This window comes from Besnoitia besnoiti, chromosome IV (genome assembly GCF_002563875.1).
Source record: "Besnoitia besnoiti strain Bb-Ger1 chromosome IV, whole genome shotgun sequence".
Classification (NCBI taxonomy): domain Eukaryota; phylum Apicomplexa; class Conoidasida; order Eucoccidiorida; family Sarcocystidae; genus Besnoitia; species Besnoitia besnoiti.
The window spans coordinates 1,245,008-1,264,046 of NC_042359.1; the positions used below are offsets into that span (position 1 = coordinate 1,245,008).

The 19,039-nt window shown below is 57.7% G+C and overlaps 2 protein-coding genes across 2 annotated transcripts; both read left to right on the forward strand.

Moving 5' to 3' along the window:
- Positions 1-1,564: 1,564 nt before the first annotated feature.
- BESB_053230 (synaptobrevin family protein) lies at positions 1,565-3,577 on the forward strand (the record flags this gene model as incomplete). The annotated part of the gene is made up of 5 exons (XM_029363758.1): positions 1,565-1,740; positions 2,054-2,247; positions 2,561-2,707; positions 3,145-3,188; positions 3,464-3,577. 5 exons carry the CDS (start codon positions 1,565-1,567, stop codon positions 3,575-3,577), a joined length of 675 nt encoding a protein of 224 aa, XP_029219681.1.
- A 2,517-nt stretch (positions 3,578-6,094) lies between these two features.
- Positions 6,095-18,948, forward strand: BESB_053240 (uncharacterized protein; the record flags this gene model as incomplete). The annotated part of the gene is made up of 17 exons (XM_029363759.1): positions 6,095-8,141; positions 8,452-8,600; positions 9,061-9,210; positions 9,816-10,415; positions 10,709-11,697; positions 11,897-12,064; positions 12,426-12,592; positions 13,112-13,221; positions 13,722-13,778; positions 14,413-14,476; positions 14,972-15,112; positions 15,451-16,003; positions 16,534-16,660; positions 17,148-17,174; positions 17,554-17,685; positions 18,259-18,375; positions 18,844-18,948. The coding sequence occupies 17 exons, from the start codon at positions 6,095-6,097 to the stop codon at positions 18,946-18,948; spliced, it is 5,703 nt and encodes a 1,900-aa protein (XP_029219682.1).
- Positions 18,949-19,039: the final 91 nt, after the last annotated feature.

Here is a 19,039-nt window from a genome sequence, read left to right on the forward strand (position 1 = left end):
TCTTTGGAACTTTATACAACGTGAAGCGAAGAACGATTCCGTCGAGTCTGTCGAGCGCACAGAGTCTTCGCGGCTTTTCTAGATGTACGCGGCCTCGCCGATGTCTTCTCGTGCAGGCAGCAGCACTGGACTCGCCTCTGCGTTACAAGGAAGACTCAAGTGCAGCACGCCTTAATCATTGTCACGCTGCGGGAGGTTTCTAGCCGAGAAGCCTGTCAAACTACTCAAGTGTCCTCGCTTTTCCTTTCCGCGGTAGCCGGGAGCTTTCGGGAAATGAGGGAAACTATTTAACTCAATCAGCTCTACATAGTCTTGTCTTGGATTTTCCACGCGCGCATGCGGCGCTCCAGCTTGACACTCCAGATCTTCCCGGGATTGCCAGCTGCCAACCTCTCGCGAAACAGACTTGCCTCTGCACCTTATATCTGTGGCGCTAGGACCGTTCCCGGAGACTTCTCCGTTTGCCTACTGGCTTTTTCGCAGAAAGAGGAACTCTTTCAGCGAGGCGAAAGCCTACGTCGCTCGCGGTCGTTCTGGTGTCCGCGTCGTTGCTGTTCCTGCTGTCCTGTGAATGCCTTCTTTCTGTCATCCGCTTCACTGTTGCGTTGCCCCTGGGGACCTCTGTGCGCGGTTGTTGCGTCGTTTGCTTTCAAAGAAAGGTTGCGGCTCTGTCAAAAACGCGCGTGCGTCGTCTAGTATCGCCAGCGACGGTGGCCTCGCAAACTGCAGGGAACTGCACGAAGCACATTCGTTCTTGTCTGGCTCGAGTCAAAATTGCTCAACATAAACGAAAGCCACACTCGTCGGAGCGGTCTTTTCCGTCCAAATTTTTTTCCTTCCGGAGAGTCGATCTGGCGTGAAGCCTGCAGGCGTCGCCTGTATCGCAGGCGCCTCTGGTACATAATTCCCGAATATAGCTGAAAGCGTGTGCGAATTCCGCACCATCGATTTCATTTCCACGCGAGATCGCGCTGAGGCGTCTCGTCCTCGTCGTATCAGCCGGCACGAGATTAGGCCGAAGATTGCATTTCTCGAACTCACGTTCTTTTTTCACGCCACCTTGACTGTCTCGTTTGTCCCGCTGCCTCGTCTCCTTCCGTTGTACCTTTCTTTCTTCCTCGCTGCCCTTTTGAGTTCCACCTTTTCTTTTGACCGGTGCTTTGCCGCGGGGCTTCCTCTTCGTGACGCCACTCGTCCTCTCTGAACTTTCACCTCGTCGTCCGACAACCACCTCTCCAGCGTCTCGGCTCTTTTGCATATTTGTCCCTAGGGCGTGGGTTTCCCAAAGGTGTCTTTGCACCCTCTCTCCGAAACGTGGAGTCAGTCTGGAGAGCGATGCGTGTCTCGCGTCGTATCGCTGAGCCCTACTAACGGCATCCATCGTTTCCCCCGGCTTGGTGCGTGGCAGCCTCCGTCTCGCTGTCAGGCGGCGAGTGTTGTTTTCCGCTTTGTGCTGCCTTTCCCCAGAAGGCAACCTGCGTTGACGCTTGACTGCGTTGGCTCGATCTCTGCTAGTCATTCTCTGAAGCCGGCATCCGCCATCTTCCTTCCCCTCTCTCTCTCCATGTGCGACATCACCTTCGTGAGCCGCGCGTCTGACGGTCTTCTCCTCGCAGAGACCTGGGACGAGTCGGCGAATCCGCAGCTGCACGCGCTGAAGCAGCAGGCCAAGCAGGTGCTGAAGCGCATCGGCAACGGACCGAGCCGATGCTCCGTCGACGCAGGCCCCTACAAATACCAGTGAGGAGAGGAAGCAGGGTGCACGCCGCGACGACGTCTACGAGTCTACAGAAACAACCGTGGATATCTATAAGTGTGCACTGTACCGATGAGCATGCGTCCACTCCCCCACATACACATATATACATTCATGCACATATTACATATACATATACGTATATATATATATGTATGTATCGCCCTCTATCTGTTTGTGTATGCGTTTGCATGTATCCGTGTATATGCATATGTGGATATGAGTGCATCTGTAGGGTGTGTATATAGAATGTTCTAAGCGCATGCGCCTCTTGCGTTTGCTTTGGCTGTCTTTTAGTTACTTGATAGAAGATGGCGTGGCGTTCATGACCGTTTGCGGCGGGTCGTATCCGAAGAAACTCGCGTTTTCGTTCTTGGAGGACGTTCAGCGGGCGTTTCAAGAGGAGCTGCAGACCTCGTTCGGCACGCATGCCGTCGACTACCGCTCCATCATCGAGACAATTGAAAAGCCGTACTACTTCGTGAAGTTCGGTGAGACAAACGAGGCGGGGATGCCAGACGACTTGAGGGGAGAAGACGCAGGCAGACGGTGAAGAAAAAACGCACAAAGAGCGTGGGCGCGGCACGCAGGAGAAGGGATAAAAGAGACGGCTAATTTTTTTCGGCTTTCGTTGCTCCAAGCCGACGAGTGCAAACGAAAGGGAGAAGGCGGACGTCCTTTCACAGTCGCACGCAGTGAGAGGCGCGCTGTTGGCGTGAGATGCGCTAGGTTTTTTTTCGAACTCCTTCGTTTTAAACGCGCCGCGGGCCTCTGTGCGCCGATGCCTGTCTGTGTGGAATGCAGATCGCATCATACAGCGAAAGAAGCAAGACTACCGCGATCCTGACTCGAGCCGCGCGCTCAACAAGCTGAACCAGTCCCTCACTGAGGTTACGGGGATCATGCGACAAAACATCGAAGACATTCTGCAGCGTGGCGAAAACCTCGAAGGTAGGGTAAAGCAGATAAACGATCCTGTCTCAGAGACGATTCCTACAAGAACGATGCTACTGATCATACTCGCATATGAGCAGCAGTTTTCTACGCCTTTTGGTCTTTCGCCTCATTGATCTTCGCCGCGCAGCGCGTGCATCTGCATCTGTCGTTTCCCGTCCTCTTCATCTTGGCAACTCTCCCGGCGTTCTGTGACAAATATGCAGCCTGCCTTCTACTGTTTCAGCCTCGCAGACCTGAGGCTATGTTTCTGTTAGGACCGCCCCTCGTGCGCGTCTCTTTCCTTTTTCTGCCCCCGCCTCGCCTCTGATTGCTTCTCAGTCGAGCTCTGAGTTTCATGTCCCTTCGTGAGCTTTTTGGCGGCCGCAGCGCCCGTTATCTCGCCTTTTGTGGGTCCCGCGCCGTTCCGCCTTTTATCTGCTCCGCCTTTACAGACGTCGGTCGGAAAGCCAGCGACCTGAAGGACGCGTCGGCGAAGGTGAGACGCTTGGTCTCTTGTTGCAGAAGTCCAGCGGCGAATTCGTGCGCTCCAGGGACGCAGGGAGCGGGCAGAGGGCGCCTTGGGGGGGGGGGGGCGCGGAAGGCACGCGTTCTTTGTCTTTGAACTGTGTGCGCATGAGCACGACCTCCATCGCTGTCTGCTGAGTGTGTTTCGACGCAACTGAAATCACGCAGCAGCTCAGCAATTGACTGCGGGGTCTTCCAGCTGCTAAAAACGCCGGCTTTTTTCTTTTCCGCTGTGTGTGCCTTCAGTTTAAGGGCCTGGCTAAGGCGCTGAGCTTCCGCGCACTGGTGCAGCAGTACGCGCCGCTCCTTGTCGTCATTCTCTTCTTCGTGATCCTGTTTTTCTGGAAATTCTTTCTCTAGAACTGATTAGGCTTGCGTTGCCGCTCTGCTGTCTCCTTGCCGGCGCACGGAAGGCGCTCGCTCTCTCTTTCTCTCTCTCATGGGGCTGGCTTGCCATTTTCTTCTTTTTTTTGTTTTCACTAGCGCCAAGACACGCCCCTTCTGCTTCCCGCTTAAAGACGCGGCTCTGTGAAGCTTGTGACTCTCGTTCCTCCTTCCCCCCCTCCTGGCTGCGCGGCTTCGCCTGCCTAGCTTCTTTTATTCACAGTCTGTGCGCGCCTCTTCGCGACACCAGCGCTGAGGTCTTCACTCTTTTGTTCACGTTTTGCAGCAGCAGAGAACTCGCTGAGCGGCTCGAGCTGCAGATCACGTAGCTATGCGTTCTACGCTCTCAGTGCCTACGTTGCGAGGAGGATGTCTCGGCTTTTTTGCCGCAGTTTGTATCGGTGGAAGTCGGTTTTGCAGGAGCGAACGCGGTCACACGGATGGAGCAAGCGTTCAAAGCGTTGCCTGCGCCTGGCGCGGGAGGCAGAGGCTTTTTTCGAGAGTCGACTCCAGCGCGCTTTTCGATAGCCTCGTGCACCCGCTCCTGCGGAGTGACTCGCGATGGAGCGGACTTTAGAGAGAGCCCTGGAAAACGCGTAGAAAGTTCACCTTTTGCAGCGCCAGACTTCTCGAACACTCCACCTGAAGCACGCACGCGCTGAGTGTATTTCTCGCTGGCCTGGCGCGTGTCTCGTCGGCTTTTAGGCACTCAGTCGTCTTCAGATCTTCTCTGGTTGCTCAAGACTTTCTTCTCATTTCTCGGCTCTCGCATGCAAGGAAGCATAGACAAATCCGGCGCACCTCCTCACAGAGGAGGCGCGGGCAGAGAGATGAGTATTGAGCAACGCCAGCCCCGCGTGTGCGACAGAATTCACTTCACGTACTTTCTGCGTTGCTTAGAGGGGGGTCGACGCCGAGGCCACGGCCGCTGATGCCTTTTGAGATGCATGCCACACGCGTATTCTACTCGTTGTATTCTCGCGTTAGTTTGCTTCACTACGCAGATGCACCGGGCGCGCAAGCTACGAAATCACAGACTACCTGGGGGCGGTAGAATCGCTTTCAAAACCCGATCCAGAGGTAGTTCCGTTGGCATTGAGAGACGAGGGAAAGAGAGGCAGACACACCCCAGCTAGAGTCGAGAAGCGAGTGCATTCGTCGGGAGCGCGTTAGGCACTTTGGTACAACTCAGGAGGCATCTGCGCAGGCTAAGAGAGGTGACGAGAGAGACGAAAAGCAATCGATTTGCCTCTCGTTGTAGTAGCGGGAGAGAAGCTCGCGGGACAGGCGCGCGTGAGTCGAGAAGGCAAGGCATCGCCTGTTGAAGAAAAGATGCGGAACATATCGCGGGAAGACACTTGGGTAGTTGAAGTCGCCTGCGTCCGCCGTCTCGTCTCCTCAGGCTGCTTGTCTGAGTCGTTTCTCTGTGTTCACGACTCGCGTTTTCGTCCTTGTTTTTCCTTTCTTTTTCCTCTCTGTGCTTGACCATGCGATTCCAGGGCGGAGACCGCAGAGAGGTTTCCTGTAACACAAGCGATTTGGGGAAAACTAGACTTCTGCGCAGCCGACAGGGCGTCTTTTCTCCTCGCAGTGAGCATCGTGCCGCCCTTTGGTGTATCGAGGCCTTCTCGGGCGCGGGAAACGCGGGATTTTTTGCATTTTTCACTTCCTTTCTCCTGTTTCTCTAGCAGCTAGACATCTGTTAATCGAGGCGAAGACTGCAGGTCGGTTGAGGCGCTTAAGACAGACAGACAGACAGGCTCTCTTTGCGCGGCTTCTAGCACGGCCTCGCTGCGCTGAGGTGTGTAAGGAGCCTAAACCCGCAGCTCGATTCGCTTCGCAGCCTTCGCGTCTCGCTCTCCTCTCGTTTTCCTCTAAGGAGTTTCTCCTTCTTCTGCTCAGTCCGTCGCGTGCTTGTTCTCTCCCTTTCTTTCGCCTTGTCTGGCTCGTGTTTGCAGCGGAGTCGCAGACGCAAGCTTAGGGTACTCCCATGCATCCAAGTCCCTCCGTACGGCTGTCTTGTCTTCTGGTTTTCTCCCGCGCGCTGCTTCTTTCCCTGCTGCCACACGCATTCTTCTCTCCCCAGCCCTTTATTCGACAGTTGTAGCGTTGTTTTTCAAGCCTGCAAAGGGAGGAGAGACGTGCCGGCGCCGCGAGCGCCGAGGCGACGCCGCCGCAGCAAACGGCGCGGAGCGCCGCACGAGGCATCTGAATGAATAGAGAAGCGCAGAGAAGAAAAGAAGAGAAAAGGATGAAGTATGGAAAGCAGGGAGCTCTTTCAATCAGAGAAGCTCTGCGTGAGAGAGGGAGGACTGCCCGTTAGAGGTCTCCCCAGCTTTCTCTCAGCCGCGCTCGCGTCCTCAGGCTCGCCGTTTCGTGTGTTCAAGGACTTGCAGGAAAATGTTGGGAAAGACGGCAACGCGCGAGCGAAGAATCGTGAGGAGCTAGTTCCTCAGACGTGTGCAGCTCATTCTTTTTTTCAATTTCGGCACGATGGCTGAGTCTGGGCGGTGCGCGCCTGTGTCTCTCCTCTCCCGCGGAGACTGGAGGCGGCTGTTGCTGCTCTTTGCGCATCTCTCAAACTGCTTTCCGCCATCTTCCTTCAAGGTTTCAACTGGCCTTTCTCGTGCGCGTGGCGGCGCCCGCGACAGAAGCCGTTTCGCCCTTCTCCCTTCGTTTCCTTCTACTCTCTCTGCCACAGCTCGCTCTCGCAGACGCAGAGAACGACGGTGTGCGCCTCCCTGCCCTCACTCGCCTTTCTGTCTATTTTCCTCCCTCCCTCTGTCGCATTCTTCCGTCTCGCATCGCTGCTATCCGTCGACTTCTTCAGCTCTACTTTCGCCCTCCTGCGCGTCGGCTCGTTCGCCGCATGCTCCTCGGCCGGCTGCTGGGGACCTTCAGACCCTGTTCAACTCTCCCTGCCCGTCTGCGCTGAGGCCGTTCGACTGCCAGTTTCCCTCTTCTTCTTCGTTTCCTGAGGCCGCGGCAGTTCCGCGCTTCGCTGCGCTCTCGCCCTTTTCTTCTTCTTCTCTGTCTGCCTCGCCCCGATGCGTGAGCTACGCCGGGGCTACACCGCCTTCCTCGTCTTCCTCCGCCCTCAGTCCCCCACATCCTTTTCCGTTCTCTTCTTTGTCTCACCCGTCAGCTGGAGTTGCGCGCTGCTCGAGTCGAGCGGCGCTCCTTAGGTTTGCGGCACAGTCTTCGCTTCGGCTCGCGTCTCTTCGTTCTTCTGTCTCATGGGGCCCGAGTATTTCCTCTTCTCTCTGTGGGCTTTCTTCGTCTCGCGTCGCGCCTCTGTGTCGGTCGTGGCTTTCGCCTCGGCCCGCAACTTCTCTCCCTCCACAGAGGGACGCACGCGATTCACAGCCGGATGTCGATAGAGATTTTTCCCGCTCTCTGTCGGCTTCTGCTTGCCGCCTTGCCTGGCGAACCGCTCCCTCGTCTCGTTCCTCTGCTGCCTCTTCGCGGCCTTTCTCCTCCTCGCCCGCTGCGCCTCTCCCCCCCGCTGCGTCGTTGTCTGAGTCTCCCGTGGTCGCGCGCTGCTCCCCGTCTACAGCCCCCGCGTCGTCGTCATTTCCGTGCGTCTCTTCGTTCTTCGCCGTTCCCTCGCAGGCTGCGCTGGCGTTTCTGCAGGGCGTGCCGCCGCTTCGCGGAGGTCGCCGGGGAGGGCAAGAGGGCCGGAGCGCAGCCGACTCGCGGAGAGAAGAAAACGGGTGCGAGTGTGGCGACGCCGGCGCGGGTGAGTGGCAGCAGGCGCGAGGCGCCGCGACGGTCTCTGAGACCGCCACTGGGAGTGGAGAACGCTCCCATTGCAGGCCGAGCGCCGCCGGCGGGGCTGCAGAGAGCGAACCTGGTCGCCGGCTGTCCAGCGCTGAGGCGACTGGCAGGAGGAAGAAAGAAGTCCGCGACGACGCCCGCGCGAACCAGAGGGAGGCGGCGACGAAGTCTTGTGCAGAAGAGGCGAGGGGCGTAGTTAAGACGCACCCACGGCGGCACGCAGGGGGCGGGCGCGACGAGGCCGCGAGCAGAGGCCAGAAGGGGCGGCAGCAGATCGAAGGAGATGCGCCGGCGAGCGCGAAGAATCGCAAAGCGACCAAAAAGAAGTCTCCTGGCGCCGCATCGGGGGAAGAGGCCGCAGGCGCCTCTCCGAGTGCGGGAGCGGCAAAGATGAAGAAAGAGAACAGAGAGGACGCCGCTGCGTCTGACCTCCGGCAGAGGAAGGCTGAGGCACTCTGGCGACGCATTCTCGCCACCGCGGATCCCGTCCAACGCAGCGAGCTCCTTCAGGCGTTTCCGCCCCCCGCCGTCCTCACTTCGGCCGCTCAGAAGCGAAACATGCTCCTCCAGGTCTCGCCTCAGTCCCCTGCGTCGCGTGCGTCGTCCTCTGCCGTGTCAAAGTCCGCGATACTGCGCATCCCGGCGACGACATTTCGCGCGCTGAGCCTCACGGCGAGTCAACATCTGCATGCGTCGACTGAGGCGCTGAGTCACCTCGCGAACACTTTCGCAGTCTGCGGGCCTCGCAGCCTGCGCCGCGAGGGTACGGTTTCGTACCTCGATCCACCCGCGCCTCGCGACGCGCGAGCTGGCTATTCAGCTTTACCTCCTTTGTTTTGTCTTGTGCGAATACATCGCTTTCGATTTTTCCTTGACATGTTGACGACGCTCAGTGCGGCTCTAGAAGAAGCAGCCTGCGCAGGACGCCCCGGAAACTCATCTGTCTCCTAGGTAGTACATAAGAGAGAAGAGCAGTGGCGATAGTAAGTAGATTCGAAACTAAATCAGACATCCAACCAGTAGTTAGATAACTACAGCTGGGGTCGGCTGCGGGTATCTGTTGGATCTCGCAGGCGAGCGGGGAGAGGACGCCTCACGAAGCGACGCGACAGAACGCGATGAGGAGAGGAAAGAGGAAGAAACGGAGGAAGCGAATCTTCTCGCCTTTGTCAAACGCGGTCTCCTCGCAGAGGCTCACGACTTGAGCGTCCGGCTGAGCTCGGTGAGGCACCAACGAGAACCGGAAAATCGAAGGCGCGTTTCGATGGCAGATCGACACATCTTTCCAGTGACTCAGTGGCATTTCATGCGTGCCTCGTGCACCTTTCTCCTTGTAGCCACGTTAGCACAAGCCCTTCCGTTTCGCCTACTACATTTGAATAAACTATTCATCAATCAGTGCGCGCACACGCCGTTCTGCGTGCGTGGCAGCGCTTCTGTAGTTGTTCACGAAAGCATCTCTTCCTTTCTCCTCGCCCTTGCAGGTGTATGCCAGTGTGTCTCTACGAAACTCGCCGCGTGTCGCCTCCGATTTTCGCTTCGGCGTTCCTTTTGCTTCGTCGGGTGCTTCATACGGCCCCGCATGAGTGTCTACCCTGCCTGTTGCCTTCTCGCTTGCCCAGTGTGCCCGAAAAGTCGCGTTTTCGCGACTATTGCGTGCACGTTTTGCGTGCGGGCTTCAGAGTCTTCTCCACGCGCGATGGCTGGACGGTGCGGAGGGCGACTTGGAGGATTTCGACCTCTTGAAGCGCGAGGGCAAGCTGGTGCACTACTCGTACAACCCGTGGACAGCTTCGCGCGAGAGCTACTTTCTGCTCTTCCTCGTAGATACGGTGAGGCCGCCCTCTGAGAAAGGCCGCATGCGGTTGCTTTGGAGCCTCTCACCTCGAAGCCGAGCACGCACACATTCAAACAAAACTACTCGCAGTCACTCATCTGTCGTCCTCCACGAGCCACACGCCCCTAGCCTGCGTGATCACGCAGCAGACTGGGGACCGCGCGTCTGTCCCTCGGGGCTTGACTGCTGCTGGTCCGCGTTCGAGCTGAGGATCTTCCGGCGCTGCATCCCAGGATCTGGGGGTGGTGGACTTTGCTGAAGCGCGCGCTCCAGAGGGATGGATGACTGGCGTGGGCTTGAAGGCGAGATTCTTCACGTGCCGAGCAGCACAGCGATCTCTGAGGACGCGTCTGCGCCGCTGAGCCGTAGAATTGTGTGGAGACTTTTTGCTTTCTAGTGCTTTTTCTTTCGTCTCTCGCACGGACGCGCATATGTGAATGCCCCCGTAGGCGGGGTGTGAAGCTCCGCCGCGGCGGAGGCGGCTCGCTCTGCCTTTCTGCCTGCTGGTATCGAGTGTTTCAGGCGATCACACTTGGCTTTGTCGCAGCTCGTTTGTGAGAGCGTAGAATCGCACCCCGCGCCTTTCCGTTGCGTTTTCAGGCGACGGAAGACCTCAGAAAGCGCGCGCGAGACCTCCACGGCGACCGCTTTGACTACTCGCAGCTGCGGGCGTTGGGCCTGTCTCCTTTTACCTCTCCGCTGGCTCATGGCGGAGGCGCTGCACCGCCATCGTTGGGTCCTCTGCCGTTCCCCGCCCTCGCCCAGCGCGCTGAGGAGACGCAGAGCACGGAAGCCGCGGAGCAGGGCGAGGCGCTGCACTCTCTGATATGCCGCGGATGCTCACATGCCTTCGCCGTCGAGGCGACGCGTTTAGTCAACCCGCACTCGCCGCTGAGCTGCCCCCGGTGTGGCGCAACTTCCACCGCTTCGCGCGCGGCTTCGCTCGGCGGGCGGGAGACGGGGCGCCCTGGGGCACACGGAGACGCGCGCGACCGCCGCCGAGGGCTCCAGGTCGAGGAGACACCTTCGGGGACGGAGACTGCGGGGCCCGTGGAGACTGTGGGGTCGGAGAGGCCGGCGGGAGAAGGCGAGGCAGGAGAGACGAGGGGACTGAGTGAAGGAGAAGCGAAAAGGGAGAGAGGAAGGAAGCAGCGACAAGACGGCGAGCGGCTGTGGAAGAGCTTCGTCGGGTGGCGGAAGGTGAGGATGGGCACCCGGGAGTGCGCGATTTCTGCGGCAGACCAAAACTCGAGTTTGCGTAGTTAAGAGCGCACATGTGCGGCAGAGAGGGGGGAATCGTCTTCCTCGCAAAGAACAGAAACCAGAGAGGCGCAGCCGGGAGTGCCGCGAGCGAGGAGCCACGTTTTCGACACGCACTGACTGTCACAAGCCATGGAAAGCATCCGCGACTTGATGCCAGGGACTGAGGGCTGTCATCCGAGTGGAATGCCCATGCCCTTGTCTGATTTTCTTCTTTTTCCTGGTGTTATCAGGACGTGCACCGCGCCACGCTTGACGGATTCGAGGGAGGGAGCGCGGGGCCGCCGGCGCTTCTCCTAGATCGCATTTGGCTCGGTCGCAGACTCCGGTCGCATGCGAGCGGATCGGCTACGACAACCGCGGTCTCGCTCTCGCCTCTCTTTGCCTCCGCCGAGCTCCTCATCTCGCTCTCAGACCCACGTGTACCACATGGGAAAGTCGGCTTATTCAAACGGCAGGCCTTCCCTCGAGCCGCAGCCCGCGACGCAGAACGGAACTGCAACGCCGAGCGAAGCTGCGACGCTTCTAGCGCGAGCCTAGAGCTGCTCGAGGCCGAGAGGAGAGGCGAGGCGCGCACCGGCGAGAGCGGGGACGCGGAGGAAGCGAGTTTCCTCCCGCTGTTGGAGGCGCCGCGCTGCTGGGTCGTTCCGCTCGCTGGCGTCGTGCCCTCGCTCACGGAGGAGTCGATGCGCGTCCTCACGGGGCTCCCGCAGGCCCTCGAGGAGGCGAGAGAGGAGCAGAGGCGGCTGCGAGCAGACGCCCGCAAAGACGCGGGGGACAAGACAGGCGGCGCGGAGCGCAGCTCAGCGCGACGCAGAGTTCAGAGCTTGCTGGACGCGTCGCAGCCAGGCAACTACGCGCTGCGTCTCGGCTGTCAGCCCTTCCTCTCGTCCTTGGCCTCCCTCGAGCCTGCAGCCCTGGGCGGCGCTCCGCCGCACGCCTCTCCCGTCCTGACCCTCCCTGAGGCCGCCAGCGGGGCGGCGAAGGGGGCCCCGGGCGCTCACACAGGCGCCGCAGAAGAGCCAGGAGGAGACGCAGGCGAGCCTGTTTCAGGAGCGTCTGCAGAGGGGGGGCGGAGCGCCTCCACGTCTCGCGGACGCGCGTCGCCTCCGCTGCAAGGTGACCTGCCTTCATCGATTTTCCCGTTCCTCACCGAGAGTCAGCGAAGCGTGGTCCGCTCGGTGCTGAAGTCTTCCTCGCCGATCATTCTGGTTCAAGGCAAGTGCGACCTCCACGGTGTCTCAATTGCCTCGTTTTCTCTTTGCCTCGTTTTTGGTTTTCCTCGCGGGGCGGGGCCTGCAGGGCTCCGGCTATGCGGACGCGGGAGGTGGGTTCGTCTCGAGCTCTTCTCTCTACGGGCTCCGCTTTCTCACGAGGAGGCGTGCGCACTGCTGCCGCGGACTGACTTTTGGATGCGACAGGTGTAGGCGCCTGAAGATCCTGGTTCCAGCACGTGGATGGCTGCTGGAGGGTTCCGCGGCCTCGACCGCGCAGGGCGACCCTACCGGAGATGCTGTCCAGGCGCCCATACTCGAGAAAATACGTTTTTTCTACTTGCGGGATTTGTGTGGCTTTGAGGTTTCAGGGCGGTATGGGGTATTGCAGTCATAAAGAACTTGGGGGTCTGTATCTCATACCAGGAGTCCTCTTCAGTGCTCTAGGACCTGCAATGTCTTTCTGTATTCGCGCACATGCCGCTGGATTCTATCCAAAACATGTGTCGGATCTGTAAGCGGTCTGGTAACTTAGGATGCCTCGAACCATTTACCGTATTCTCAAAAGTGTGGGCAGCAGCGCTGAAGCAAGTACGCGCCGACGAGGCTGTTCTCAACGCCCTCGGCTCCATGCAGAAGCAAAAGTACCGTGAGCACGATATGCTGCACGCGGAACGTAGGTTCGGGACTGAGACTTCTTTCTTGTATGTTTTTGTCATTTTCCGCGATTTTCGAGATTTTCCGTCTTTCCAGGGCCTCCAGGGACGGGCAAGACGCTGGTCGCCGCATGCATCCTGAGTCTGTGGGCGACAGGCCTCGACGGCGAAGCAGCTTCGCCGATTTTTGCAGGCGCCGGAACCCACGCAGCAGTCGACGCGCTGCGAACAAAGTTGAGCAGACTCGGTGCGCCTTTCAAGATAAGATCGCCGACAGTCGATGCCCCCCATGTCGACTGAAGCATCTTCCTCAGCAGATGTCCGGAAAATGACACCTTCACAATTTAATGACGCGCATACATATATGTCTACATGCACATGAAATTGTGACAATATATATATATATATATATATATTCCGCGATCTATGTGAGAATGCGTATAGATACGTATGCTTGATCTACGGGAGCGTCTACGCATTCGAGTGGATAGATATTTTCGTGACCTAGCGACGCCTTCCGCCTCCATTGAGCCAGCTGCAGCTCTCAACACTCCGATGAGACACAAAAGGCCTCTGCGCTGCCGAGGCAGCTGATCGGTCTTTAGCGGTGACCGATCTCTCGTGTCTTTTCTTGCTCTAAAGGACGCTTGTTCCAGGCCGTCATTTGGACAGGACTAGAAGAAACTCACGTTTTAGCGTCGGCTTCTTTCCTTTTTGAGGGCGCGGATAACTCCAGCGTTTGTGTGACTGCCGGTTGGCCTCTCAGGCATACGGTCGAACGCAGTCGGGACGCTGGAGAAGAAGGGAGCCTACGCGCCGGCGTCTCATGATATGTTTCCAATCTTTCCGCCGGAGACTCCTCGGCAAGAAAACCACGTACGCCACGGCGCGTGTCGCAGTACAACCGCGCGTTTGTTTTGCCTCGCCGGCGTCGCTTCGCGCGCGGCATGACAGGAGCTGTCTCCGAGGCTGCTTTCGCCGCACTCGCCAAATGTGTTTTTATCTACGCGCGATCCTTGTGTGCATGTATGCCTCTATCCCTGCACTTTCTTCCATCTATATGTCCATCTTTACGCCTGTGCGCCTCCGGCTCTGCACATGTTTACATGTATATACGTTGCGTGCATCTGCGTACGCATCCTCCGACGTATGTTTTACGTTTTTGTTCCGTCCATCATCCCAAAGTTCATCCGTCAACTCCGGCTTACGGGTGGGAATTCTTTTTCCGATTGCTGGCGCGTCCATTCGCTTCTTTGCCTGCGCGTGGCTGGCGGCATTGTTCGCCCCGTCCTGTTGATCTTTTTGCGTCGATTTCGCGGCGAGCTTCTCGCTGTCTTTACGCCTTCTCTCTGCCTCCGCTGCTTGGTGTGCTGCAGTGCGATCGGCCGGCGTATCGCCAGCGCGTGCCGGTCTTCACCGACACAGTTTACCAGGTTCGTTTCGCGGCAAGGCGGAGAAAAGAGAAAACACATACGCCTCGATTTTTCTTGTAGCCGTCTGGCCGCTTCCGGGCGAGAGACGCGCCCTGTGCGCGGGTCGGGATTTTTTCGGCGGCGCGTGAAGAGCTTTGCGCAAGGATATGCATGTGCGCCACTGGCGACTCGTGAACTTTCACGAGTCTATATATGTATATGTCTGTATCTGTATATCTATATTTGTATATATACAAAAATATCTATGTCTATTATATAATTATACCTGTATCTATATATCCGTATCTGTATCTATATGTCTGCATCTATATCTATATCCGTATCTATAGCTGTATCTCTATCTGTCTACACCTGTCTGCCTATGTCTATCTAGCTATCTATCTGTGCTGTAGCACGATTCTGCCGCGGTAGTGGGTGACTAAGTGCCTGCCGATTTGCGTGCTTTGAAACACGCTTCCCTTCTCGCCGTTAGCATGAGCTTAAAGTACCAGAAGCCGTGTGATCTATATAGTATAACGGGACATTTAACTTGAACTAAGGAGTCAAGTAAGTGCAAACCGTGTGCTCCTATGCCGAAGACGGGCACGTGTGAAACGCCTGGGTTCCTGCCTTGTGTGCGTGGATTGACCTGCAGGGTAGGAACCTCCGTTCGATATCTCCGCGCCGCATTCTCATCGATGAAGCCTCCCAAATCACCGGTGCGTCAAGCTTTTCTCCGCTTCAGACCCTCCATTATTCGGCTCTAGCGCGAACATGTGTATCGCCAGTTCTTCCGCCATAGCTCTCTACGCACAGTGATGCAAATATCTCTCTATATATACATATATGTATATATGTATCTACGTACGCGGCCTATGTGTATGCAGAGTCTGATTTGTTTGTGCACCTGTCGCAGAACTTTGGGCGTGGTGGCGTGAGAAGTGTTTCTGTCAGCATATAAGAGAGATAAGCACACGCCGCACCTCTATCGCGGTATATATGTGCGCGCGATTCGCGCGTGACTGTCTCGAGTGCTGTCTGTCGCCTCGTATGCGTCGAGAAGGGCGGCGGAGTCGCGAGGACTTCGTCGCTCGTCTCTAAGTGAGGGCAGCGCGGACCTTTAGCTTGTTTTCTGATTATTCTCGCTTCGCTCTCGCAGCCCTCGGCGCGCCTCACTCCTGTCCCCCTACTGTTGTAACGGTCATGTTTTACAGAATTTCGCAGTTTAATAGCGCTTGCGCACACAAAGTGCACCAAGCTCGTGCTCGTGGGCGACCCTGCGCAGATATCCGGTCAGAGCGTCGTCGCGGGTCCCGTCGCAGTTCGGTCGGCGTTCGAGAGTTTCCTCACGCAGAGTGAGTGCTTGGCTTTCTCAGTTGCGGCAAGCAGTTCCCCTCGCTTCGCCCTCTGGGCTCGCTCTGGCGGGCGCCGCGCCTTCAGCCCAGCGTGTGCAGCTTCACGTCGAGGTGCTTTCGCGGCTCGTCGAGCGCCGCACGCTCGCTGAGTCTGCGCCGGACTCCGTGCTTCCTTTCCCGCTGCGTCGGGGGCCGCCGCCGTCTTGTCTGCCGCCGCATCGGTTTCGCTTCTTGTGGCGAGCGCAACCACCAGAGCGGGGAGGCCCTGCCTCGACAGAAACAACCGCAGAGCGATAGGCTGACGCGGCGACGTCTGGGGCGTTCCGGTCTCCCTGCAGGTACCCTCCCGCACTTTTTTCTGCTGGACGTCCAGTTCCGGATGCCGGACAGCATGTGCGAGTTGATTTCTTCGCTCTTCTACGGCGGCCTGCTGAAGAGTCACTCGTCGGTCCTCGCGCGCGCCACAGAGCTCGCGCCGTCGATTCCATGGCCAAGGCGCCTCGCCCAGTCAGGCGTCGCCGCCGCCCCTTCCTCCCCCTCCGCCGGCTCGGCTGCGGACGCGGGGGAGGCCGCGTCGCACGCCGAGGCACCTCTGCTGGTGCTTGACACTGCGCCTGACCGAGTGCTTGCCGCGGGCACGGGCGGCTTCTCCTTCGCGTCGCTCCTGGAGCAGCTGAGCTGCGAGCGCCAGTGGGATCTCCGCGACATTATCGCGCGCGACGAGTGCGACGTGCTGCAGCTGCTCAAAGCAGACCAGAGAGGCTCCGCGTGGCGGGAGCAGAGAAACGTGCCGAACGCTCCCGCAGCGACCCGCCAGGAAGAGTCCGCTTCCTGCTCCCCCCCCTCGCTGCGCAACGAAGGCAGCGTCTGGCTTTCCTACTACAATGCCGCGTAAGCGCTGCAGTGAGGCTCCGCGCACTGCGGGGCTGGACTCCGGCACGTGCGGGTCGCCCTTTCAGTGCAAACCCGACTCGCACGCGTCTCTGCTGTCGCTGTCGTCTCCGAGGCTGCGGCAAATCGCAGCAACGGCGCCATCCGCGCGGCGATGCCCCATGTATGTGCACGTGTGGTCTGGGTAGATGACGCCGAGAGGACTACCCCTCCACATAAGTGTGTGCTCGCTCACATAAGCTGCGGCGGTCGGCAGGGACTGATTTCCCTTCGTTGCGTTTAACAGTGATTAAACACACCGACAACTCCGAATGCACGAATTCAGGCCTATACATATATATATGTATATATTGCGCCCATACAGACCAGACTCTACAGATATACATATATATATTCATATATGTATATTTATGTGTTTATTGTTCGCCGAAAAGCCATTGGCATATCTGTTTTCCGCTCGGCCTCGCGCTCTTCGTTTCCAGCGGTCGGTGACTGTCGAGGTTTTTTTTTGTTCCGATTTTTTTTCCCAGGGAAGCCTTGCTCACCGTCCGCTGTGCGTTGCTGCTTCTCCGCGACGGCGTGCGCCCAGGATCCATTGGCATCATCAGCCCGTACCTGGGGCAGCTTGCCTTGCTCGAGCGCATGCTCGGGAAGAAGGTAACTAAAGGGATCTATACTGCTTCGAAAAAATTGTGAACGAATCGAAGCGAAAGCTCATCTGTGCATCTACAGAGTCTAGCGGTGCAAAACTGGCGCCGAGAAGCGGGAAAGACTCGAATGAAACGTTTGGCTCTATTAGAAAAAGGGACGACCCAACTCAGATAAGACCGTGACGCGCTAGGACGGAAACCCAGCGGATTCACGCGCAGGGTGCAGGGAGAACGTGGTCGAACACAATTCAGGAAACTGCATTCGATGGCAGCCGCGCGAGCCGAGGGAAGAGGCTATAGTCGTTGATGAATCGTTTGCGGAGAGGAGGGATAACGAGCAATACTCGAAAAACACAGCCGCGCACTCTCAGTTGTACGCACATCCAAGCATGCGGGTTCTCGTGGTTTCTCTGTGAAATCATGAATGCGCGTGTATATATATATACATGCATGTTTTTGCATGTAAGTGCCCAAGCGTGGATGCTGGCTTGCAGGCTCATAGGCGCGTCAGCCGGCAAGAGGTACGCCACGGAAGAAGGACAGGGAGAAAGTTATTTTTTGAAGCAGCTTCTGCAAGCGCGACGGGCCTTCGACACGCGACAACGTGCCTCCAGCTAGCCCAGAGTATTACCAAATCGTACAGATCTCGCGACTCTGCTGTATTGTATGCATGTGAATGGATATGTTTAGGGTACATTAACCCTAAACCCCGAAGCTGTGTGCCACGACTGGATATAGCGACAGCGCAGAAACGCGTCTGCTCACGCTTGTCAGGCGTGGAGAGGGAGACTCAGCCGTCTTCTCGGTGGCTCTAAACCCTAAACCCTAAACTCGCCAGTCTACGCGTTCCCAGGGGCCACGCATGCAGTCCTTTCGACTTTTTCTTTCGTGGTGCGACAGAAATCGCTCGAGGGTCATCGACTGGTGCGCGGACCAGCGCCAGAGGACAAGATTCTGCTCTCGACAGTCGATTCCTTCCAGGGCGGCGAGAAGGACTACATCATCTTCACCTGCGTGCGCTGCAACCGCGAGGTACGACTGCGTCTCTGCCGCGCCAGAGACAGCTCGACCTGAGGGCGGCGCGAGCAGGATCAAGAAGCTCTCAACGCGTGGATCGGGCGCATCGTGTCTCACGGCGTCTGGCGTCCTCGGCATTTCTCTCTGTGTATTCCGTAACCTTTCTCCCCATCTGTCTGTCGCTTCCCCTGCGTCGCGACCGGTCTCTCTATCGCCCTTCGCCCTCGCTGTGTTGGGTCCTGCGCCCTTCTCTCGGTCGCACTAGCTGGACGGCAAGCCCTGTCTCTCTGCATCTTTTTTTCGCTTTGTGTCTCCTCCTCTTCGTCGCGGGGTGTATACGTGCACGACGTGATGCGCCGCCCACGCAGGCTCAGATACAATCTGTGTTTTGCCCCCTTTTCGAAATTTTAGAACTCGCGTGCGCCCGTCTCTAGCTGGACCTGAGGGCACTCAGCGCCCCCTCGTCCAAACCACGTCTTCTGCAGACATGCGCAAGATGCCTGTTTCAAATGCGTTAGAGGGATGCGAAGCTCGCCACGCGTCGGCGAGTGACCTCGTGGCTCGTTGCTTGGGGCGTCGTGTCTTCAGGGCGTAGTCGGTTTTCTCGCTGACTGGCGGAGGCTGAACGTCGCTTTCTCGCGCGCTCGCAGAGGCCTCATCGTCATCGGCAACTCCGTCACGCTGCGGCAGGAACCGACGTTCAACGTGAGTCTGTTCTGCTGCAGCGCACACAATGCAGCTGCTCGGTCGAAGGGGACTTCACTCTCTCTATCTCTGTAGGTTTGCGCGTGGAGCCTCCGTTTGGGGAGCGTGTCTCCTTGCGCGGTAAAAGAGCGAGAGGGGGTGCTTGCCTGGGGAGGCGTCTGCGCCGAGACTTTTGGGAATGACTGTGGCAGTGGCGGTTCTGAGCTCAACAGCAAAATATCTATTGATTCGCATGTGGGTGTGCATGCGGCACATTCCTCCGGTCCACCTACACACATATACATATATAGGCATATAGCTGTACAGGTCGACATATATATTTGGACAGATCGACACATATATATATATATATACATATGTACGTGCGTGCCACATGTGCAAACGTGTCTGGGTATGCCTGCACAGTTGTACTTCTGCGCGCCGTTTTAGGATAAGAAGCCGAGCGACTTTTTATCCTTTTTTCCTCAGGCGCTCTTTAACTTTGCGCGGAAGTTGCAGGCTGTGGTCTCAGTCAACGACCCTTCTCTCAGGGAGATTACGGAAGGCGTATGGCCGCCGCCGTCGTGTCTCTAGGATTGAGGACGCCGACAAACAATCCACCGAGACTCGGAAATGCAGCAGTGTGTCGAGCTGCGTGGGGAGCTAGGATCTGTTTGTGAAGAAA